This window comes from Dipodomys spectabilis, unplaced genomic scaffold (assembly GCF_019054845.1).
Source record: "Dipodomys spectabilis isolate Male_0828 unplaced genomic scaffold, ASM1905484v1 ptg000125l, whole genome shotgun sequence".
NCBI lineage: Eukaryota > Metazoa > Chordata > Mammalia > Rodentia > Heteromyidae > Dipodomys > Dipodomys spectabilis.
This window is the reverse complement of record NW_024870802.1, coordinates 7689273-7715129: the sequence shown is the minus strand read 5'-3', so window position 1 is coordinate 7715129 and position 25857 is coordinate 7689273. Positions and strand designations below refer to the sequence as shown.

The 25857-nt window shown below is 38.9% G+C and overlaps 1 protein-coding gene across 4 annotated transcripts in view; it reads right to left on the bottom strand.

Moving 5' to 3' along the window:
• Positions 1-300: 300 nt before the first annotated feature.
• Sorcs1 (sortilin related VPS10 domain containing receptor 1) overlaps positions 301-25857 on the bottom strand; it is a 514871-nt gene continuing 489314 nt past the window's right edge. The window contains exons 24-27 of one of the 4 annotated variants that reach the window (XM_042689575.1): positions 18656-18755; positions 5622-5727; positions 5330-5490; positions 301-550 (exon numbers count right to left, since the gene is read on the bottom strand). In XM_042689575.1, the coding sequence (XP_042545509.1) occupies positions 471-550; positions 5330-5490; positions 5622-5727; positions 18656-18755 (447 nt within the window). In that variant the 3' untranslated portion in view covers positions 301-470. Of the gene's footprint in view, positions 551-3509; positions 3885-5329; positions 5491-5621; positions 5728-18655; positions 18756-25857 lie in introns of those variants that run through there. The other 3 variants (XM_042689574.1, XM_042689577.1, XM_042689576.1) reach the window with 3 other exon arrangements.

Genomic DNA, 25857 nt, shown 5'->3' with positions numbered 1-25857 from the left:
AATGAACATGTTACTCATCCCAGTACAGCCCATTCCAAATGACTTTTATTGGGAATAATGCAATTTAATGAAGTGGCAGATGTTGGACAGTCAACTGGAATGACTTTGCAAGTAGAATATAGGTTACTTGGTTAGGAAAACTAAACCTTGAGCCTGTGACATTGAATGAAGACTCTGGCAATTAGCCTTTATGAAATCCTATAAATACATCACTTTCATATATTGATCAAGTTTGGGGATAGAATAAATACATCAAGGCCAAGACTTTAGAGACATTATCTGTTTAATAAATATGATTGTAAAAGCAATAAACAAGAGCAATTATACATTACACTACATAGTATTTAACAAAAAATACATCAAAAAAGTCATTTTAAAATTAGAAGTAGTTCCAATACTATAAGAAAACTTTCTCTCTTTTATTTTTTTAAATTGGCTTCCTATAAAAATAAGTTGGCAAATGAAGGATTTCAATGCTCAGTTGGAATCCTGGAAAACACAGAACTGCTTCCAGGCAACCCAATGCTCTCAAAGTTGCTGTTTGGAACTTCTGAAAAAAAAGCAAAGCAAACCTCTGCATTTTGGACAGTAAACCCAATTAGGAATAAGGCAAAGGAGAAAATAATCCAAAGTAGGATAGTTCAAAGTAGAGCATGCACAGTTTGCCATCTGGGTTTTTAGAAAACGTTGTAGTATCGGATGTTTAGCTTGTCCTGAATCTTACCTTCCACACACATCCCTTCCCAGACTCCTCTGACCTTGAGTCTGCCAAACTCCTCGTTGTGTTTGCACCTGCTATGAGTGAGTAGGTAGGCACTTGGATCCCTCCCATTTGTAGGCCCTCATTTCTACCTTCTCTTTGGAATTCAGCTTGAATGGCATAGCACTGGAGCATCCATTATGATCACCTAGATAGCTTGTTGAAACAAGATTACTGGGAAATAAAGGACAATGCCATTCAGTCCCCATAGAGTTTCTGACTTCCTCGGTCTGGGCTATAGACTCAGAACATATATTTCAAACAAGTCTAGGTGATGCTGATACTGCTGGGCAGGGAACTAAACTTGGAACACTGATAGCAAAGGTTATAGGAACTACAAGGTCTCCTCTGCCCAGGGCCTGGACCCACGAATCACCTACAAGTGGGAGGGAGCTTTGAGGAGAGGCGCCAGAGGACGCTGGAGATGCCAAATCAGTAGCTGGCCTCCTTTGGTCTCATTCGAAAACACCAAGCATCTCCTGTCTACCTGGATTTTAAAGCAAGACTCCCCATCCCTGCTTCCCTACATCTGTTCACTAACTTGCTTCACTGACAAATAGTTTTCCTAATACTATTCTAGGCAAGGCACTGTGCTGGATTGAGTGTTATTCCTTTATTTATTTGTTTTTCTCCAAAATTTTGTAGTAAAGATGAATTGAACTGCAACTATGAGAATTCCCTGTGCTGGTCTGAGTGAGCCACGTTTGATTTCTAAACACTTTATCTTCCAGATTAAACTGGGAAGACTCCAACTGAAGAGAATAAACGAGGATGTGTCCTAGGAGACAGGAAACCAGGCAGGTTGGGAATTGAGTTCTTCAAATTAATGGCTGCCTCAGGCATAACCACTGCCCAGCTTCATATGGGACATCTTCAACCATCAGACTTTCTGCTTGATTAAATGCTGCTGACAACCTTTCTATACTTCCTTGCCTAAGCTACACAAGGACCAGGATCTTTGGAAGCATGAGGACAGCCTCATTATTCCCAAGCCTCCTGTATTATCCTGTTGTTTGTTGGGGAGACACAGACAAGAAAGAGGAAGCTGGCTTCTCTGAGTTGGGTATGAGACTGCTTTCTCCTGATCTTTAGAGTGGGCTTTGTCTAGTCCAGAAGACTTCTTTCCCTAGGACTTCTTTTATGATTCCCCCTGGGAAAATGAGGAATTCATCATTCTTTGAGGAGTTGAGGATTGATGATCATTTCTTTTGCTTTGCTTTAGTCAGCTAACTCTTTCCTTTTACACTGACTTACTTTTCCTTTACTGATAACCATGATATTCTGAGATCAGAGAGCACACATGAAGCTACCGGTTCCTCCCAAGTAACCAGCATCTCATCCTAACGCAAGACCTATTCTCTCAGACTCTTTTGACACTCTTAAGCATTAAGTCCATTAACCTGTTTCTCCTTCTGTTTACCATCAGTTTTATTTCACAAGTGTTCATTCTATTGTGAGAGAGGAAATGTGGATCACAAAAATGATCACAGGAGGAAATTCTCCTGCGATATAATCACCAGTTCAAACATTTCTCATAGGAATCTTCCAGAATCTGAACATACAAGGTTTTTGTTAATATGTGAAAAAAAAACCCACTATTCATCAGTATGTTTTCTTTTCCAAAGTACATGGCCAGGTTTGGATTGCTTTAAATACATCAACACTTTCACACATATTACATGTCTCCAGGTGGGAAAAGGCAGGAATATTTGGAAAAGACAGGTTCTAGAGGAAGAGACAAAGGATACATAAAACTATACCCTGCCGGGCAGGATGTAGCCTGGTCAGTGTGCACCAAAGCTGGCATGCTTGGGAGTATACCAAACTGACAGAGATTAGAGGCTTGCAAATGATGAGACCCGAGTTATCAGACACTAGGCCAGTATGAAGAAAATGGCAAGGAGAATGGCCAAAATCTAGCAACATGTTTGGGAATTAAAAATGAGAGCACTGGATGGATAATTTGGGAACTGGAAGGTAGAGTCAAAAACATCAATAGATCATGGCCACATATAAAGGGTAAACACACAGGAAAGCGAGAAAGTTGGAATCTACTGGGAAGATTCCATTGTCTACATCAACTGGAGCATGAGTAGGGAAAGCTACAAAGAAATGTTAAGCAGGAAACAAAGTCCCGTGTCAACAGACTTTGCTTCCAGCCTTCCTTCCTTCCCTATTGTACCTGCCTATCGTCTGGGTCTTCAACTTGTAACTCCATCCCTGCAGCCACAGAGAATGGACAGAAAGCAGCCTTGTAGTCGTTGCTGATCAACAGAGCTACTGCCGAAGTTAACTTAGCAGGGCGAATGAACATAAAGAAAAGTGGAATTCGAGAAACAGCTCAGGGTTTCACACTCCTGTGCATGTCTTGGGGTTTTATGAAAAGGGCTTAGGATGGCTAAGCCATCCCTCAAGCCTGTACTGCTAAAATAGCTGTTTAATCTAGAGCCAAGAATATTTCCAAAAATACATGCAGATTTCCTTGGCCTATATATGTTATGAATTTTCTACAAACACGACCGATCAGAAAAAAGAGAAGAAGAAAGGGGGAGGGGAGTGTTTTCCATTAAAATAGAGCACCTGTACACTGCCCCTCCGAACATATTCTCAAGGTATCGTCCACATGCACAGGCTTAAAGCTAAAAACCCTTGTTGTCTGTGTCTGAAGAATTAAAAAGTCCCGATGCAGTGAATGTTTGTTTTAGATTGTTTGAATTTTGATTTTTTTTTATTTTGTATTTTTTTTTTGTTTTTTGTTATTTTGTTGTGTTTGTTTACTGGCGTCCTCCATTCAAACATTTACATAGGTAGGGATTTCTTTTGTGCTTTGATTCTCAGCAACTATGGAAATACTTCCTGGCAAAATAGGAAACAGAACAACAAAGGAAAGAGAAAAAATAAAGTTAGTGGTCATGAAGGATGATGCACTTGACAAGAGCGAAATTCTTTCCTGATCAGCAGGTCGCCTGCAGCCTTTGGGGGTTTTCCTTAAATTGCAAACTGAGCCCCAGCAGATCCCCGCTTTGGCGTTGAAGGTGGAGTGGCGTGTCTTGCTCTTTGCAACCGGAGAGATGAGTCACCAGGTTGAGTAGAAGGGGAGGGAGGGGAGGGTAAAGCTACTCTCCTAAGAGAAAACGTGTAACACTTATTCATTTAATGACATTGGAAATGGAAAGGTGTCAGACTTTTGCAACTGTACTGGGAGATGTTCCTGGGCGAAGGAGGAATTGCTGCTTACTTTAACAAATTAAGCCATCCACTGTGCTTTCTACCCTGTGGAAAGGGAGCGAGCTGAGGACCCAATCACCACCCACTCCTAATGCAGCATCATGGAGGCATTCTACGTAGAAGTGAACAGAGCCGGGACACGCTCCTCGGGATGTGAAAACAGAAAAGCCACAGCAATGGCATAGTTACCATTTCTGTCTCCTTCAGCGAGAGAAAAGGCACAGTGAAGATTGTACACCAGAGGAGGCTGCCATCCCTATTATTTCTGATACAATTCTATCATTGAACTCAAAGTTCCCCTTAGTATAGCCACAGACCTTCCCATATCCATTAAAAGAGAAAGTTCTGCTCCCATTTTACATACTCAACCCCTCACCCAAGGAATGGATGGAAAAAAAATCATACATAAACCTTTTTGTATGTGATCTGGCAGTATGACATTAGAGTGAGGTACAGATAGTTATATAATCATTTTATCCACTGTGCTGGGTGTGAACCCACAGGAGCTAGGTGTGAACATTTACAGCTTCAACTCCTGAGGCCACAGACAGAAAGGAACCCACAGGAGAAATGGATCAGCGGTGGCAGCTCCATGGTTCTGTCTATCTTCCTGCAAAAACAATGTCTTGTGCAACAAACCAGACTCGCCATTTCCACTTCAGACTTGCTATGTCTAGACTTGCTATATCTAGGCTGACTTCAGAAGCAGAAAACTACATTAAGATGATGAAGTCCATTTCAAGGCTTCTGGTAAGGGCTAGTTCAAAAACAAGTCAGGATTCTGCTCTTTAATAGTTTTGTCCTCCTACTGGTCTCTCTTAGCAACCCTGCACCCTGGGCAAGGGGCAGGGGAGGGAATCTGCAAAGCCATTCTCAAGTTCTTGGGCTCCATGTTGCCTGAGGGATAGTTTGTAGATAACTGGATGATTAAAACAATCTCTAGTGAGTAAGATGGTCATAATTTACCCTTTCCAGAACTGTCTTTAGTTGAGACTACAATGTTTGGCTCTAGTCAATAAGTACCCATCCCTCAAACCCTGCCCAATCCTCTACCCACCAGCCCTCCCCTGTCCTCTCACATATTGTTAAAATAAATGTGTACTTTTTGCTCATGATCGATTGAAGCCCAGTGTTTTAGGAAAGTTTTGTTTTTTGCCAAAAGAGGAATAAATTCAATACAAGACAAAAAGCTAAATAGGAGCGAGCAAGAGGATCTTAGCTGCTTCTGTTAAGGGTGTTAGAGCAGAAGGAAGTGTTACGTGAAGCTAGAAAGTGGTTAGAACAAGGGTCAGTCGTTGACGACTCAGGCTGGGCAGCTGATGGCTACTGGTAGTCATTTACCTATGAGCTGTGATTCCACCTTCTCATCTATAAGCTGGCCAGGCCTCCTGACTTCAGTGTGAGGGAAACTGGGCCTGCTTTCAGAGTGACTGACTGGACTGATCATCTCTTGTTCTTTCTCATTCTGCATCTGGGCATAAACATTAATGCCCGGGATCTTCCTAAAACATTAACAGAAAGCATCACTGCTCTGCATGGGAGAGGCACACCACTGCAATCAATGAGCACTTCTGAACCTGCGAGAGAGAGAGGGAAGAGGGCGGGGAGAAGGGGTTGGAGGGACAACACGCACCTTTTAAATTTATAGATGACGAACACGGCCAGTCCCACAAACACCACTGAGAGCAGCATCAGCATGGCAGATCCACTGTGGGTTGGTGTGAGGTCCACCAGTGGAGCTGGGGGAGAAGATGAGGCACAGGTGTAAGCAGAGACATGGAAGGGGGGAGGGTTTTAGGAATCATGTGGTTCTTACACACAAGCTCTTTGACTTCTAGATGCATCTGTTTGAGCCTGGTCTGGCCTGACACAATCCTCCAGGCCTGACCTACCCAAATTCTATAGTGGAACAAGAAGAACAGATCCTGAAGGCAGGCTGCTTAGGTTCTAGCCCTTCCCTACCTTTGCTGACTAGGGTATGATTCTTCAGCTTAAAGCATCCTCCGTGGCTTGAGTAGAATAATAGCATGAAATTCACTGCATGGCTTTGAGTATTAAATAAATCGTTTGTTTACTAAGTGCTTTATAAATATTAGCTTTTAGTCTATTGGTGTTTCTAGTATAATTAATCAATGCACAGGCTCTTGACTAGTGATGGCACTCAACTTGATTAAGCTCCTCATAAGTCAAAAATATTGTATGGCAAAAATGCATTTGAATCGAGAGGGGTAACACTGATCAAGACTCAGTGTATTCATAAACTGCTTTGGTAAGTGGCAACTCCTTTGTACAATTACTTAAAGATAATAAAATTAAAATTTCATTTTATGGAAGTAACCTGCCAAACATCATAGCTTAGCCTTGCCTACTTGAAATATGCCGAGAACACTTGTTTACATTAGCCTACAGTGGGTTAAACTCCTTGACCAGAAGCATATTCTGTAATGATGTGTTGAATGTCTCATGTAATTTGCTGAGTATGTGCTGAAAGGGAAAAACAGAATGGTTGTATGGGTATGTTTTATACTACTATAACTTGAAACATCATAATATATCTTAAATCAAAGATGGTGTGTATTTATAAGAATGATACCAATTGCTATGGAATGATCTGATAATCTATATGCAAGCTATCCCCACTATGTACTTAACATGTCAAGTCACAAACAAAAACCACATTATGTGTATTATACAACTCTTCTCATCCCATCCCAACAGCTGTGAATGAAAAGACTGAAATCTGGGCCTGGGCACTGTCCCTCAGCACTTTAGCTCAAGGCAAGCACTCTACTACTGGAGCCACAGCACCACTTCTGGTTTTCTGAGTGGTGTATTGGAGATAAGAGTCTCACAGACTTTCCTGCCCAGGCTGCCTTTAAACCACAGTCCTCAGATCTCAGCCTCCTAAGTAGCTAGGATTGTAGGCGTGAGCCACTGAAGCCTGGCTAGAATACTTATATTTTTTTAATACAAGAAACTTAGGTCTAAGTGACTATTTTTTGAAAGAGCATGGACTCTGCTTCTGGGGGCAGAGAGCTTACCATCCAATTGCCTCTAAAACTTTCCAAAGTCCTGACAGCCAATCCCAAGAGCTCCAGTCTCTCAAATGCATAAACCTCCTGTTAGACAAAGCTGAAACCTCTATGTCAAGCCTCCCCTTCTGAGCTCACTTTATTAGGTAGTGTGAGTGTCTGAAGCTAGGGCTCTGTGCTTGTTAGTCAGGCACTTGAACCATGCCACTAGTCCCTGAAGTTCACTTTAGAATGAGCTTCTTCATTTCCTTCTACTTCAGGGTCAAATCTGTTGGGCTTGTAATGACTCAGTAATTAGTTTCTATGTTCTCAAGAACTGATAGGTGGATAGCTCAAGTCTCCTCACAGGCACAACATGCAAGCCTAGATACTGACCTTTACCTTCCATCAATTTCAGCAAAGTCTGATACCCAAAAATGCAACCTTTTCTATTGTTTTACTCTGTTGATAGCCAAGAGGGTAACATTCTGTTCATTCAGGTAGAAATGCTTAAGAATTAATGACTGTTCTACTAATGGTCTCAGACAAGAATCTCAGCTGCTTTTGCTCTTTCAAGTATTTCAAGTATTCAAAGACCAAGCCACCTGGTCTTTGCCAATATAAAGCGTATTTCATATAATTACATGGTTTGAGTATAAATAAAGAATCAAAGCTTCTTCTTCTGGAAGAGTCTTGGTCATTACAGTAGAACGATCTTTTAGGAGGCACAGACCATAAGGAAATTTCTGCTCTGCTCTCTCTTATAAGTCAAGGGGCACTTAATGTAGAGCTGTAGAGAACGTGTCTGTATGTGAGAAAGGACAGGTGTCCATGTGCAGTGAAACGCTCGGGTCCATCCACAAAGTCTAAAAATTGCTCAGAATTTACAGTGCAATTGGTAGGATGTCATTTAAGGAAGAGAGTATCTTTCGTTTGTCAAAGATATGTCAATTGATGTGAATAAATGGAAGGCAGGCACTATGAACCCCATTACACAGAGAAGAACACGAAAATCAGCAGTGTTTAACATCATTCTAAACTAGTAAATAAGTGGAAGGAAGGAGACTTGAACCTGAGCCATTGCAAACAAGAGTACAATTTCTAGCTACTCAATCTGATGGGATATAATAAATCTTACAAGGTCTTTCTAAGGATGATGGTTAGAGTTAAGACTATGACACAGCAATAAAAAAATAACAAGTGACACAAGTTAAAATATTACATTTTAAAGTAGTTAGAATCTTATTTCACATAATCATATTTAGATGAATGTATATGTATATACATGCATGTTTATATGTGAATTGAGAATGAATACAGAAATGAACCCTCATATACCCATAACTCAACTAACAATCATCAACTAATAGCCAATCATATTTTCTCTTTACCCACATCTGATCTTCACTATCCTAGCCAGTGGTTTATTTCAAATCAATCTTATGTTTTATCATGAACAATTCTAAAAGATAAAGCTACTCCATTATCTCCTCCTCCTCCTCCTCCTCCCTCTTTCTCTCCCTCTCTCTCTGTCTTTTTGTACGTTATCACAATATCATCATCACATTACAGAAATAAGAGAATATTTTAAAGGTAATCTATTGTAATGTAATGCCTTCATTTGTCAGGGAACAGATGGGCCCCTGCGTAAACACAGATGGTTAGCTTGGTGGGACAAATAAAGTTAAATTCATTCTGAGCTGAATGATTTTCTAGCATAGCCAAAATAGCCACGGTTTAGTGAAAGCCTAAAGAATGCAGAACTTCTTTGAAGGAGAGGCATTTGAAATAAAATTACAAGAGGGCGCCACCTTGACCAGATTCTCTCTAACACCAGTGGAAACACACACACAAAGGAACTCCATTTCCTTTTCTCTTCCCTTCGCTGTCCCAATTTTCTCTCCACATCACCAAGTTGAGTCTTTTCATCTGAAATCAGTCACCCTCAAAACATCATTCCTCAAGAAGCAGAATGAACACTGCTGGGTAATTAACACATTCTTTTGGGCAAGAAAGTTTCTGGACTTGGTGTTTTCAAATGAGTGTTCTTCTTTGACCTCCTCAGCCCTGCCTCAGTTAGTGACTTTTGGAATGCAGGCAGGCAGGCAGCGCAGGCAGGCAAGACACAGGCCAAGGCCATGGGAAGAGACTGAGAGTGATTGCCCTCCGGATGCCCTGGGTGGCTTCTGCTTACTGATCTGAGCCTGAATATAAACCGATCTATTATTGCTGCACACAACAGCAGCTGTATATCTTAGTTTGCTCAACATTAGGTGTATTTGTGCTTGTTTTGCAAAGGAATGCAAACTGATGATAAATGGGCTTTGGCTTGTTGTGTCAAATTAGCATAAATTAATCTCTGCTCAACAAGACAGACACGTAGGAGAAAAAGCTGAGCAGGTTTTTGCTATTACAGACACACAGGGAGGAAAAAAAAAACCCAACAGGGATACAAGCAGTACTCCAAATGACTCACCATTTCTAACTACAGTACTGGCACATACCAGGTCTAAGCTCCTCTGAGGAACTTGGCTATGCTTGGAATCGTATTCTGCTCATAAGGGCCCAGGCTGATTTGACAAAGAGACGTGCTTACAGGACTAATATAATCTTGTGATTGACATAAAGCAGTAAGTGCTAACTGGTCATAATGTTTGCATAGGTAAGCAAAATCAAAACTCCATATTTCCATTCAGTAAGTACATGTGGCCCCTTTTAGAAACCAGATCATGGATCTTCCACATATGGTCTAACCAATTTCAACACCTAACAGTTTCCTCATCTGAAAAATGGGGATAAAAAAAATCAGTATTTACTTTAGTAAATTGCAAGACTGAAGTGAGGTAGAGTTTATAAGACGCTGTCTCCTAGTGTGTGGCACCTATGCATGTATAATGGTTAGTATTACCGTATTCTTACTACCATATGTCTCAAAGTATTTTCTGTAAGAAAAGGAGTCCTGAGGATGTGAAAAGACTTCTATGGTGAAACCATCTGGGTTAACAGTGCATTGGCATTTCACATCTGGAGATTCTGGATGCACACTGGTATATTAAGGGTTCAGAATCCCAACTGGGCACCAGTGGCTCACACCTGTAATCCTACCTATTCAGGAAGCTGAGATCTGAGGATCACAGTTCAAAGTTAGGCTGGGCTGGATGAAATGGAGGTCATGTGTCAATAGCACAGAGAACATTTTTCTAGAGAGCAAATGGACTCTGCTTCCATTTGCAGAGTGCCCTCATTGGACAAGGGGCATTATCTCCAGTACATACCCATGTGCAGTCATGAGAATCTTAAGTATTGTTACATCTTATTGAAATAAAGCCAGAAACTGCAGGCTAGGGTAGACGAGAATTGCAGGCAAAACTGGGTATTCAATTGGGAGGCCATTATCTTGAAACAGTTTTGGCTCCTTGGATTCCTATTTAAGCTACCGACCCCAGCTCTGTATAAGTGACTAGATTTTAGGAAAACTAAGCTTAAACTTTGCAGAAACTACCAAGTAACCTTAAAGTAGGCACTTTCCACTAGAATGATCTGATAAAGCTCCACTTTATAAAAAGCATTTTTTCCCTCCTGTTCTTTTTGGAAGTCTCAAACTACTGATGCTCCCAATGTTAATGGAATAGTGAAACATTGCTTGTCAAATTCTTTAATATTTTATGATGCCTTGATTAAGCTATTATCATTAGAACGTGACCAATATAGCACTATTTAATTAACAATCTCCTCAGAAACATCCTGGTACAGGAACATAAGCTCACTGAAACAAGTAATGACAATTAGGAGTATCTCCAACACCAAAGTTCTACCTAGTACTTCTCACCTTCCAGCCCTCTATCTTCTAAATCTTGGTTTCAGCTTCTTGTCTCTTGTCTCCCTTGTCTAGGTGGCAGGATAAAAGTGTGAAGATCAAAAGGTTCTCTTGTATAATAGACACTTCAGGAATGAAACGTGTACTATCAAAGTTTGTACTGACAAAGCAGATAGAGCCCAGAAAAGTCCTGAACTTTTAGGTACAAGAAACTTGGTTAGCATCTGGATGCTGATGACCAGTATCTATAATTCTACCTAGTTGAGAGTCTGTGGTAGGGAAGATTGCAGAAAAGTTCATGACACCTTTTCTGAAGCAATAGCTAGACACCGGGGTATGTACATGTCTTCCTAACTATAATGATGAAAAGCCTAAAAATAAGTGGATCACAGTCCAGAAATGAGATCCTATCTTAAAAACAACCAGCACAAAAACAGAGCTGGATGTGTGGCTCAGCAGTGGAGTGTCTGCCTCGCAAGCCTAAGGCCCTAAATTCAAACCCCATAGCATCAAGTAAGTAAATGAATACATAAATTATAGTTGCAGTTCTGTGTCCTAGTTACCACTTTTTTCTAATTTGGTACGTTTGTAGCCCCTTCCTGATTGCTGGCCTCAGCACTCTCTGAACAACAGTTTCTCCAGACATTTTTCAAGCTTGGCCAATACAAATCAGTTACTCTGTGGTCATTTTAACCCTTTCATGGGCTTCAGTACTTGTACATAAACTAATAAATAATACATTAGGAAGTAGAGCCACTTCCCTGCGGGGCTTTGGTAGATGTGTGAAGAGTACTACAGTCATTTGGGGGCCGGAATACATTTACATCCCCTGGTACCTACTATTACTTCTCATAACACTTTTGTGATTTAATGACAGTTAAAAAATAACTGGGTTCCTGTATCTGTGAAACAAGCTAATTACTCAAAGAAGAAAATGTATTTAATTATAAAAGAAACAGGGACAGAAAAGTACGATCACCATGACTTTACTCAGAAAAGATTTGCAAATGATAACTAGGGCAACCAGATAGATTTATTGGCTCTGGGATAAATTCACTCATACTAATTTCAGCTCTAAATGGAAAATGTTATTCAGACAATTTATTTCATGTTACAATTCAGACCTGCACAACAACTTGGTATCTGTGTCTGTAATGGTATGTCCTTTCTACAGCTTCTATCTTCAAATGGAAAGTGTCTTTTTCAATGTGAAGCTTGAGGACAGAATTCATGATGTATTACCATCTAGGCTGAAATTTGGAATTTCTATCCACCCTCTCCTCCACCTTAACTCCTCACATCTACAGTGGTAGCAACTGGTACCTGAAAATATTAATTCTCTAACTTTGATGTGATAAGATCTTTTTATTACACCTGCAAAAGAAATTAAACCAGTCAGCCACAACATGGAGGCCAAGGTAGCACAAGATAACAGTTTTATTACGACACCCACACATATCCTTGAAAAAGGACAGTACCCCTAAATGTAACTGTTTAAACTAGGCAACTGTTAAGAAGGCACAGAAACCATATTTTTTTCATGTATTTTTAGTTTGAGATTTAAGACCTATCATTGCAGGGTGGGGGAGACTTGCTTATCCTTTTTTATTATCATGTGTATGTGTGTGTTTCCAAATCTCCAGGATAATAATAAACCACAGGAAAGCTGAGGGTAAAAAAACATTCTGATTCTTACTTCTGCTCAGAAACACAGTAAGATAAGGAGGGATACTCTTTGTTTCATATTGGCACATGGAAAAGTATCTACTTAATGTCATGGGTTTAATGCTCCTGAACCTCAACAGCTATTAAATTACCTTTGCCATATAGATTCTGGTTCACACTAATCATTTTTCAATAGCTTCATGACCACTGCTCGTGGCTAGAATTGGCCATTCGTTTATATTATGGATATGATATGAGTCATTTTTCTTTTTCAACTTCATTTTTCTTTCCCTGCTTCCTTCCAATGCCCTCCACCCATTCTGCCAATTAGGTTGTCTCAGAGTACACCAAGGAATTATATTTTAAAGTTTATTACTAATTTCCTCTGACATTTTTATCACAGACCCTTCTGACTTCTCTGTTTTAATGGATGTCCCAGTTTTAAATCATATTTATTGCTGGAGGCCTTATATACCTCATTGTACATATGAATTTCTATCTGTGGAAAGTTCTTTAACAGTGCTTGTTGAGGCTGATTGCAGAAGCATCATTTAGGAGAATCTCCTGTATATTCCTGAGATTTTTCACTGTGTGAAGTCAAGCTTGGAAAGTCTCCTTCCTCATAATACTTCCTATGTTAATTGCAAATGCTGCTGGGATTGTGGGCAAATGCTATGCCACAAAGAACTCAATCTTGATTTGAGAACAAGTTTTCAAACCACAAGAGTGGGTTTCTTTCATCCCAAAAGAGCTAAGGAACTATCAGACCCAGCAATTGAATCCCTTTGTGCAGAAATTTCACTACCCAATTTCAGTTCATTTGCCCAATAAATCAATGCCTCTGGTAAAATGCAAATGACCCCCCATAAGTGATTGTTTGCTTTCAGGTGCAGATTAATCTAGTTGGGCTTTTGAGATCTCATATAAAATGCCAGTGGAGTCCCTTGCCTGACCTCTCTTTGCATCGCATTCTCGTGCAGATAGTTATGTATTCTGTTATAGAAAAGCCAACAAGAATTTATGACTTTTTCCACTCTCCACCCAGCCATATATAAGGACTGAATTTGGACATGGTGCTCAGTGTTCATGAGAGCAATGACACAGATCTGTATTTGCACCAGCAGTTTAGGACTTTGATTAACCATTCTGCAAAGCAGAATGTGCACATGTGAGAACCTAGTAGGAGGTGCTCAAATAAACTTCAGAGTTTAAACATCTATGGCTAGCTTCACATGGTTCTCTGTTTTTCACCACTTAAATGTTTTATCGACATTAGATTCAACCTAAACTACCAGACTGTTCTTCAGCAAATAAGAACTGTCTCCTCTTCTCCTTCTAGTTTCTCATTTCTAAATATATCAAAAAAAAAAAATACTCCCTTTTAACATATGACTAAAAAAAGCTTATGTTCTAAAGAAAAAATTTTTTTTGGTTGTGGGGCTCAAACTCAGGGCCTGGGCGCTGTCCTTGAGCCTCTAGCGCTCTACCACTTGAGGCAGAGAGTCACTCCTGTCTCAAGGTGACTTTTCAGCCCAGGCTGGCTTTGAACAGTGATCCTCAGATCTCAGCCTCCTGAGTAGCTAGGATTACAGGCGTGAGCCACCAGCACCCGGCCAAGGAAAAGAATTTCAAAACATCCTATTATCCATACATTTTCTTTTCTTTTTTTTTTTTTTTTTTTTTACTGTGAAAATACCGTACAGAGGGGTTACAATTACATGGACAAGGTAATGATTTATTTTCTTTAAGATGTTGTAAAAGGAGTTGATGGATACAATGCATGTTGATCAATGTATATGTGACTTTTTCCCTTTACCATATTTATCACACTTTATGATTTCAAAACTATATTCATAAAAGTTTCCTCACGATCACAGAAGGATGATGGTCAATAAAATTTATAGTATATTGGCAAATTTGTTTTTCTGGAATTTGATCCTCTCCTCTTGATCATAATTTTCTTAGTCAGAAAATTTACCAATTATGAACATTTGAGGAAATACACAAATATGTCCCGAGCTTTTTCAGAGAATTCATCTTTGTACAAATAACAGTATAATATTACCTTGCTGCAACTTTGCTCTACATAGTTTTCCAATCTGGTGTGCTTATTTCCTCCCATTCTGGTAGAATAGTCAACCTAAAGTTCTGTCTTTTTCAATCCTTCTGCATGTAAGGGTTCCATTTCATGTTTATAATTTGCATATGTTCATGCACTATTATTTGTGCTTCATGTTTATACATCCTACAGTGAGTGAGTATCTTAATCCATTTCAGATTCCCTGGGAAGCCAAAGGCTTAGGAACAAGACTGAACAGTGAGGCCTAGAGCTATGTGGGGAATAAGATATAGTAAATTTGAAATGGACAGTCCAGCTGGATAAATATCAACTTGCTAGGGGCAATCAAACACTATTGGCATTTTGGAGATATTTACTTAGTGGCTCAGATTTGTTCTTCCACAAATGCTTACAGAAATTAAATTCTTTGCTTCAGATTTAGAGCCTCCCTGTGTGTCATAAGAAAATTCATTGAAATGACATCATCACTCTTAAACTATATGATGGTAATGAATGGCATGTATTAATTATGTATCTAATGATTTGTAAAAGCAATACTCTGTAGGAACCTGATACATTCCAGTTCTCTGCTAAATGCAATGACAGAGTTAATGTAAAGATGACATGAAATGTTACCATGTTAATTAGGAGTGATGAAGATGGTGATGACAATCCAATGGCCAAGGTCACCACTGTCAGACAGATACTGATTTAAAACTGATGATGGTGAGGGTCATGGTCACCACCGTCAGGTAGATTCAGATTTTTTAAAAATATGTAAGTTCAGAGAAGGAGAAGACGCTATTCAGGGAAAACTCTCTGGAAAGGTATCAAATATTGTTATTGAGCTGATCCTTAAAATAAGCAGGGCTGGGAATGTGGCTTAGTGTTAGAGTGCTTGGCTGGTGTGCATGAGGCCCTGGGTTTGGGTCCTTCGTACCACATAAACAAAAAATAAATAAATAAAAGAAATTAAGAGACAATAATATTGAAAAATTAGTTTGAAAATGAATACAAATAGATTTAGAGGATGGACTATCATGAGTAATATCACAGGCAAAGGTGTCTTTGCGCTTAGACAGGAGTACATCCAGCCTATTCCCAGCTGGATCAATTTCTAATCTCTTTCGCAACCATCTGGATTCTTCTACAATGTCATGGCTTTTGTTTATCAAACAAGGATGCTAGTAATCAGGAGAGACAAAGGCTGTGACCATCCTTCACAACAGAAGAATGTGGTTCTCAGTATCTCCTGATTCTCACACAATCAAATCCATCTTTTCCTTAGCTGTGTTCAGAAACATGTCTGGCAAGAGTGGGTATGCCCTCAAAAGGACTTACATAGTATGCAAGAAGCATAGGCATGTGTGAGAACAAACAAGGACTTCACTCCAACTTTAGCTTAGCTTAGAAAAGAAAGTTAAAGAGTTTCCCAATAGAACATGTAGGGGGGAAGACAAGAAAAATCCAGTCATCTAATGCTATTCAGGTATCTGCAAATACTTACCTTGTGCTTCCATAAAAGCAACAGTGAACTGAATTTGAAAACCAAAATAAGGCTAGTAAATTTCTGAAAGGAGACAGTTGTTTTCCCTTAGAGACCAGGGAAATTATGCATTGCTTCTCTCATCAGCAACATACTCTGGCTCAAACATCTTTTAAAATAAGGCTGCTGAACATCTGCTAAGCAATTAATGGAATGCAGCAGTCGCTATAATGGTCCCTGGGAAGGTTTTAGCAATCTTGCTTATGAGACATGAAATGTTGCAAACAATGGTCCTTTTCTAATTTTTGTTTTAATTTTTCTTTCCTGCAGGAAGTGTGGGAAGAGAAAGGGATTTGGGGTGAAAGCCCTTAAGGTCTTCTTCTGCTAAATTTCTCATTCACTCCAGACTCCCCCACCCTCCTTTCTTTAAACTATCCACATACAAATTTGTTCACTTCAACTTAATTTTAAAAATATGGAAAATATATCAAATCCAGCAAACCTGAACCTAAAGTACTAAGGCATCTATTTATGAAAAAATCCCTGTGTGTGTGTGTGTGTGTGTGTGTGTGTGTGTGTGTGTGTGTGTGTGTGTGTGTGTGTTTGTGTGTTTTGGTAGACTTAAAGAGTATGACAATGTGATGTCCAAATAAATAACTTTAAAAATATGGAAAATATATCGAATCCACCATATAGTCAGTTATTAAGAACGATATGTTATCAGGTTTGGGCATTTGTTAGTCATTACACTGGAACGAACTAAGTTAATATCTAGACTAGTTTCTGAGCCAGCCACAACAGAAATCTCTATAATGCCAGGTGATCAGGTTTGGAATGCAACTGCCAAAAGAGCCTACTGTCAAATCCAATATGAAAGCATGCTACATAAACACCATGGCTGCCAGTCCACGATCTTTTCTCACTCTCCAGATTGGACCAGAATCAGATTCCACTTTAGCCTAGAGCTGCAATTTTTCTTTTGGTTGGTTTTTTGCCCTTAGCTCCTACATATCTGTGGCAAAAGTCTGTGAAATCTCCTTATGCTGAGATTCCCAGTAGCATACCTCTCTCTTCTTTCAGCAATTCTTCCCAGAATCCCTAATCTGAACCCAAACTCTTAGCCATGAATAAGCTAGAAACAAGATTTGTAAAAAAAGCAATCTTCTAAATGCTGTATTATTCCTTGCCATATGGAGTTTACACCCACAGGATTAAAACAAAACCTCTCATGCATATAAGGAATGGCCGTTCACTTAGCTATGACTGCCTGAGTGTCTTCTGATGGCCTTGCTGGATCCAGTTCCTGACCAGGCTAAGGTCCAAGCCAGTCACAAGTAACTAATAACCTACTTTTAAAATCTCTACTTTTCAATCTGAAAAGCCTGTTATCTTCCCAAGAGAACTTGTACTTTAATCCTCCTACTTCTGGAGTGTTTGCATTTTACTCCTGTGAACTGCTAAACCCAACAGAAATTGAAATAACAGCTGAAATTTACCAAAACAATGTAAGCCATATTTGAGACATAGTAACTCAACCAAAAAGATAACAGGTGCTGCAGGAACACTATGGGAAGGAGAGGGTTGAAATGAAGGAAGTTTCTAGCATTAAAGAATTGGAGAAGCAGAACTATTTCTCGGCTTAACTTGCCCGGGGCCTGCCCTGTCTCCCTTCCACGTCTGAGAGGCTTCTGGCAAAGACATAAAAGGGTTGCTTTCTGAAAATTCATTTATTATATAGATATTATAAAGACAAATGTTTACATCACAAATGGAAAAATCTGGCCACTTCACTTCACAGTCACAATTCAATATGGAATAACATATGCCACATGGAGTTTCACCCTATAAACTCAAAGGGACCAAGTGTTTCTGCCATGAGAGAAGATGATGAGCTCCTACATAGGTAAGCCTCTTCTCAAATGTCTCCATGGCTTCTCAGAGCACACTTACATAAGTCCAGATGACACATCCAGGCAAGTTCAAGGGTCACTTCCATATGCTACATTTATGACCAAGCAATCGGAAAATTGTTAATATTTTTCTATGAAATGCTAATAATGCAATCCAAGAGGAATAGAGACTAATGTCCAGTCTGCTTGGCCTTTCTCTAGTCCTCAGGCTGCTCTAGGAATTGCCAGCAAACCTGAAGAAGGTGTTGGGAATGGCAGTTCTTCGATCACATTTATTTGGTGCCTTCAAGAGCCCTGATGTCTTTTTCTGTACCAGGCACCATGTTACCTTACATGTAAATAAAGGGAATTCTCGTAACATGAACGATTTGTAAATACAGCTGTGTAGAAAGACTTGTAAAAAATATTTAAAAGGTTAATGTTCCAGCAGTTTTGTTGAGATGCAACATGTTATGTTGTAAAAAGATATATCTAAGTGGTTTGCTGATGGTTTACCCTGACCTCCCACCCCAGAAAACTAGGTATCATTTTCTTCTCTTACTCATCTTGTTCCTCATTGAGGCAGAAATATGAAGCAAGCAACCTGCCAAGATCTGAGACCCAAATTATTATGACTTGCCGTGGTTAACATTTAGCCCTGATACACTGAATGAAACAGAAAATGGGAATTTTTCCTTCCTGAAGCCATGATCTAGAGCTGTGGAACAAGGAAAACTGACCTGCTGTCAAATGTGCTGCATGGACAAGAACTTGAACTCCAGGCTTCAACTCAAAGTGCACTGAGTTTTGGTTGAGCTTGTGGATCAGTACTTCTGATATCTGAAAGAAGTGATAAGAGTTACTTAATGCCACCAAAATCATTATAATGACCAGGAAGAAACATGCATATTTACTGTGTTTACCAAGATACCCTATAATTAGACCTGTAAATATTATATATAAATACATATGTGTGTAGATATGTGCATATATGACTTACAGAATTTTGATTCTTTTATTCTAAAGTATGTGGATATAATTATTTTAAAGAATGATATGACTTTACGTCCTTATTGCTACAAAATAATACCAAATCTTAGTAAAAAAGATATATTCTACTTTTTAAAAACTATATTTTTATTATATTCAAGTAGTTGTGCAAAATAGTTACCATTCAACAAATCAATTTATAAGTATAATTCTTAAAAGTTGCCCTGCAATAGCTTAGAAAGGTTGTACCTATTTTTAGGGTTTACTTGTTGTACATAAATACTTAGAATGAATAGTTACATGGAAGTCACTTATTCTAGTGAAAGCTATATGCATTGTATCATTAGCTTATGTTAATTATATTGGGGGTGGGAAATTTCATTGTTATATTCCCATTTAGGTTTATACTTTAATCAATATCACCGCTTGTATTCACAGCATATACATTTATTTTACATTGCTCTTTCTGTAAACTGTATTCTGTGGCTTTCTATGAATAAGTGCTTTTGGACCATTTATTGATCAATATTTGTAATTTATATTTATATATTTATAATAAATTATTCAGTTGAAACAGTGTAGTCACAATTTAAGTAATGGCTTGGCTAATCCCTGTCTCACATGGACTTTATCTAAACAGCTCTTTTGCTGGAACATATTTACTGTATATATACATGAGATTCTGCATTATGGAATATAGTTCTAAGTATGGGACACAGATCTTAGTTTGAGTAGAAACGTCATAAAGTTATATTGTAGAGCTATTGTAAAAATTTGTTCTTTTTTGTTTAGAATTTTAAAAGTATTTTGTTTGCTTATACTTTTGAGATCAAATCACACTCCTATTTATTTTTTATCTGGTACCATTGATTTGCTTTGAGAGACAGAGTGTGTGTGTGTGTGTGTGTGTGCGCGCGTGCACATGCGTGCATGCATGAGTATGTGTGTGTTGTGTATTGTAATCATTATTTTCATGCTTATTTGATGGGTTATTGAAGCCAAATTAACTGCTTTCTGACCATCTTTTGCCAGTGAATTGAAATTCCTTATTTCTTTCATTTTCTATTGACTTTAATTTTCTCCACTGAGTATCCAAATGGCACCTGTGAGCCTTTCAATAATTAAACCATGCCTGGTGACTTAGTTTTGAAGCAGAACTACTCCTAGAAGTCCCTGGTTGGTGATGGAACTGAATTGTCCTGAATATGAACTTCTTTGCTGAGCAAGAGAAATGCAGATGACCTTCCTCATCTTGTGTTTGAACACCTGGAATCCAGAGCAAGGGTGGCCTCTCAAATAATGTCATTTTGCAGGAAAACAAGACCATTACAACTTGTTAAAAACAACTCTGCTCTCTCTACTAAGAAATTCTGTTTCTTGAGTACTAGCAGTCTTCCAGCATAGTCCAACTTTAGAGAAGAATGGATTTCTAAAAGAGACAGTATTAAATGTGTTTCATCATTTTCTCTAGCTGTTACACTGGTAGGAATCTGACAATTAGTTTTCAGTGTATATTTCCAGTGTCATTCCAAAGGCTATGGAGTGCACGTACATATATTAATGTACATATATACATTATATACACAATCTAAAATATGCACTAATGAATATATTATACACATATAATATATACATGTTTTATTATAAATATTTATATATGTTATCTAGCACATAGCTACACATAAACACACACATACACATGCATGTATTCATGTGTATGTAGTGGCAAAATCATTTAACCAAATATGAAATACTTTTCTGAATCAACTACGAAATTAGCCTGTTTTGTGGATGCTATCACACAGAGTAAAAGGGAGCTATATATTTGCAAGAGAATACCTTCCCACTTCCAAGCAGGTGAGGCAAAATTTATTTCTTATCCCTGAAGTTTTTCCCTCAAGTGAGAGATATAAATAACTAAACCAAGAAATAAGTGCATCAGGAACAGTCTACTTCTAATTTATAATCTCCGGTACAGTCTCTTATGAAAATAATTAACTTCCCAGATGTGTTTTGCTTTATAGAAGTGTTTTACTGGTTTTATCTGTATTATACATAAAAAACTAAGCAGGCTATGCTTAATAATGATCTGGTAACAGATATCATGTTTCATGTGTTTAACTTAGATCAAAGGATATTCAGTGAGGAATGCACTCTGTAGAAAAGAATATATAAATATAAACAATACTAAATGAAATTTATAGTCCATACAAGAATAGCCCCAATCACAACCATGTACTGCTATACTCCAAGAAATTAGTATGACAGTGTTTTCAGGTTTTGACAATATTTTAAATGTCTATCATGTCACTTACACAAGTAATCATGAGATGTAACATGTACTTTGAAGTATATTGTCTGTGCATTAAGTGTTTTAAGATATATAAAAATAGATCTGCCTGAGTAGATTTATCTCCACTCTTTCTGATTCATCTGTAAAATAAAACAAGTTTAAAACAACATCTCCAATGTCACTGACCAATAAAGACTGCAGGAATAGGCAATTCCTAACACCATCCTCAGGATTTCAAGTTTCTTCCCAACAGCTTACACAATTTTTGATAGCCGAGGGAGTCTTGCCTATACATAAACTGCTATGTACAGAAAACCATGGTAAAAGCCTGAATGAGAAGAACAGACACTTGCACAATAAGGACTCAAGTGAAATAATGTGTGACTGTTGCAAGATGGAACCTGATGAAGCAAGTTGAAATCATTTCCTTTTTCTGTCCACTGAAAAGGACATTTCCTTAGCAAATTTCATTTATCCTTAATACTGTCATCTCTTGTCTGTTGCTCTCCTACACAGTCCATTTCCCATCCTACTTCAGCTAAACAATCATAGCCAAAGAAATAACATGTTATTCTTGGTATTGGCCTATTTGGTAGACTATGCCTATGATTCAGATGCAGCCCCACTTCATTTAAATGGCCACTTGAAAGGACTATGGAGACTCACTACAAATCCTAGAAAAGCCACCTTCAAAATGATGTCGTGAGAGAGACCTACAATGGCAAGAATGCCAATTCTCCTTGCGTCCTTCACAAAAGATAAAGATACTAGCAGTTAGAATCTGCTAGGTTAGATCAAGGTAACAATGGCAAAGGACTCAACAAAGACATGTTTCCTACTCAAAAATCATATCCGCTGTAGGTATCCAGCTTGTTATGACCACACAGGGAACCAAAATGGTAGAATGGCCATTCCAAACATTTCCATTCTTTATGTCACAGGAAGGGAAAGTAGTTCTCAAGGGTTTGTGAGCATCTGAATTCTTCAGATTGGAAATGCTGTGTAATCAAGTCTGTTCCCAACTCACAGCTTGCAGAAGATCTATGGCTCTTGCCAAGCAGGAAAAAAACTCATAGGTACAATACCATCATGTACACACAAGGCAGAGAGAGAGAGAGAGAGAGAGAGAGAGAAATACTGAGCCAGAAACTGTGATATTCACCTTCTGCCCCATTTTTACTGAAATCATCATGGGACACCAAACTCAGAATATCAGTAAGGAAATGAAAATTCTTCAGAGGAAACAAAATGGAAGTTCAACATCAACAGAGCATTCGCTTATTTTATAAAACACACAGACTAGGAATGGGTACAAGATAAGAACCCTAAGATATGTATTTAAATGTTTTTTTTCTTTCATTCATTTGTTTCTAATGCATTTATAAGATTATTTCTTTGTTGCTTTGTATGTCCCTCCTCCACAGTATAACCCTTGCTTTCACTTTAAAAAAAAGACACACATTGAAAATTAACTTCGATAAGTTTATCAGTGACTATGAGTCAAAATTACTAATGCTTATGTACAAAGCTGGGGTAAGAAATGCAACCATTGGTGAACAAAAAATGGTACTCTAGTGCCAAGTGTAGAGACTGGTTGACCTTGGATCTGGGATGACCTTGGAGCTACATTACTAAGGATCCCTCCAACTAGCATCTGAGGAAGCTGCTTGTTTTAAAAAAGGAAGCTCTATCCCAGCTCATCCCACACGAATTTCTAGATTAAATCATGAGGAAGCCATAGGGCCAAAAACTAAATTCTAGCTAAAACTAGCTTATTTGATCCTATTCTTTCCTAGCAGAAAAGATTCAGCTTGATTACAATGCTAACAGAAGTGTCCTGGATGATGTACAAGAAGAAATAAATTGGTAATAAGTCCTTGCTTCCTTTGGATTGCCCTTCATCAACATTCAATCTGTCTCTTTCTGGCATAATTCTTTTTGGCCTAATTCTTACCTAGTTTTCTGTCAGTTGTAGTTTTCCCACTTTGATGACCTTCCTTTCCCCAGGGAGATCCTCAAGAGCATCTTAATAGTGCAAATAACAATGTTTACAGATTCAGGATTGCCAGGGAAGATGATGTGGGCATAGGGAAAACCGCTTCACGCGGTCAATTACATCTCATCGTGAATCCTTCATTTCCTGAAATGCTGCCAGCCCGCTTCTCCTGTGCAGCCCTGCCTTCCCTTCCTCCTCTGGACTTTTGAATTCTGCATCTGTCCATTGTGAAACGTAATCCAAGCAGACAAAGAGGAGGACCGTTGTTGGTGCTCATCATTTTCCCGTGGTCCTTTTTCGGTCTCTTTAAATGTCCTCATTCTCTCTAAGGATTTTGAAAGACAACGCACATACAGACTCCCCATGTCTAGAATAAGTGGCCTTTCCTCACTTCAGAGAAGGCAGAGCCCTCCCTGTTTCAGAGGAAGGCTCTAAGCTGGCCTCAGTAGAGCCAATGCTTCCCCCTTGAAGAGGCTGCTAAAAGCAAGAGAGCCCTCTATCACTCCCTGGAGACCTGAATGTAAGCCTAGTGGAACCCAGCCAGCCAGAGGTCACTTGATTAACACAGCTGCATCATCTTCATAACAGGGTCAAGGACTTACCATGGAGGAGTTCTCAATTTATTTTGCAGACAAAATAGCCAGATCCAACCAGTATCTTGGGTATGCTTTCAAAGCAAGCTCAGGGAGGAGAGCCAGGAGCTTTTTGCTAAGGCGTTAGCCCTCTACCCTTTTGACCCCTACAGACAGTATCCCAGTGTTTTTCCTGTTGTAGATTCTGCATGGTCCACAGCAAAGGAGAATGGACAATATCAGTCCTTCACTGATTGCAGGGATTTACTTTTGTGGATCTGCATTTGTTTTAAGTGTCTCCATATTTTATTACAGTGGAAGTCAGTTGGCTTTGCCTGTCCCAGTGTTCCTTTCCCTTCCTTGTATATTTTTTCCTGTGAAGAATCCTGGATTCTTCTCTCTTAGTTCAGAAAGGACTCCCCCAAACCCAGGATCCACGGAGATATTAAATTATCTGAGTTGCCATTGACAGCACTCTAACTCCATGACCGTAGCAAACGACTAACACGTTCACTTCACCCACACTGGACTGGTGAGATCTGTGTGAACTTGAGACTTGCACTGCTCTTTCTAGACACTCACATCTGACTAATGAAAACCTGAGGCTTCCTGTAGCCATCCTTGCCTTTGTACGTGTTAGCCTCATTCTCAGACAGGCTTTGAATGTGGTAACAAGGAAAACATGGAGGGAGAGAGGGGAGTCATTTAGTGACAATTTTAAACGGCTACAACTTCATCCATGTGTGAGTTCTATATACTTCTGGATTTCCTAAATTAGATGAGCTCATAAGTTCACTTCTTTCCCAAAAGAGAAGAGAGAGGGGATGAAGGAAAACAAGTTCAGAGAAAATAAGCAGTTAATCTAAGATACATCTCTATTTTAGAAGGGTTTTCCTGTTATGTAGAAATATTACATTTTTTTAGGGAGAAACTAGTGGGAATAAAGATACACAGATGATCTGGCATCTGGGGAAATAGCTGTCCTTTAATCTGGACTGTCTTCCATCCTTGAAATGATTATGATCGAGATTTCATCGAACAAGGCTCACCAGGCCCAGAGAAAGAATTGCTGCAAATGTTCACGCCTATAAAAGATCCTGGATAAGCATCTACTTTCCCCTAAATTCTTAGCAGTAGTGTGACAAAAAATAAATCATTTTTTCCCAATTGATTTTGGTACAGGTAATGATTTGTGGAACATAATGGGGAGCTGAGCGAGGGGGAAGGGAGAGGTTAGATGTAGATTGAACAGGTGGCCAGCTGCCTGCGTTCCCTCTGCTTCACCAGCAAATAGGGTTCAGCTATGGTCGTCACTACTTGCACACAAAGAAAATTAAGAAAGATGAATCAGGAGAGACAAATGGCAGTTGAAAGGAGATGATATGAAATGTTGCAAGCCATGCCCACTTCAATATGTTGGACATTTTCTATGTCTACACATAAACAATGGCTGCAACTTGGGGTGGTGGTTAATATTTGTTGGAGTTCCTCCTGCCACCTTGAAAGACTAGAGACTGTAGGACCAGATTATGGGTTTATTTAAAGTAAATTAGAATAGTTCAAATACTCAGAGGGGAATATGCAGTATTTATTTCATGAATGAGAAGAATTCTTTTTTAGTCTTTATGTTCATGGCAGAACTGAGGGACAAAAATAATTAGATTTTCTAAAAGGACAACAGATCAGCATAACTGAGTAGGTGAGGAACAACAAAGACAGGAAAGACTTTTGAATTTAACAGGAGACCAAGAACTTGAGATGACCAAAGGACAGGAGGGAGGAAGAGCAACACATGTACATGTGCAACTATACATTTACACTGAGCCATAGACTAATATTCTAGAAGATGGTAGCAGTGAGGAGAGGGTGTGCCTTCACAAAACCAATGGAGGTGTTGTGGAGATAATGCTCCGAACACAAATCAAGTCATCTTGATAAAGTGGTGAAACAAGGATTAATTAGTTGTATAATATTATACCTTATTAAAAAAAAAGTTAGGCATATGAGGGCTTTGACCATCATGCCACTGTAACTAGTGTAAAGCTACCAATGAGCTCCTTTTCTCGGTGTTGTTTTGTTTCATTCTTTCAC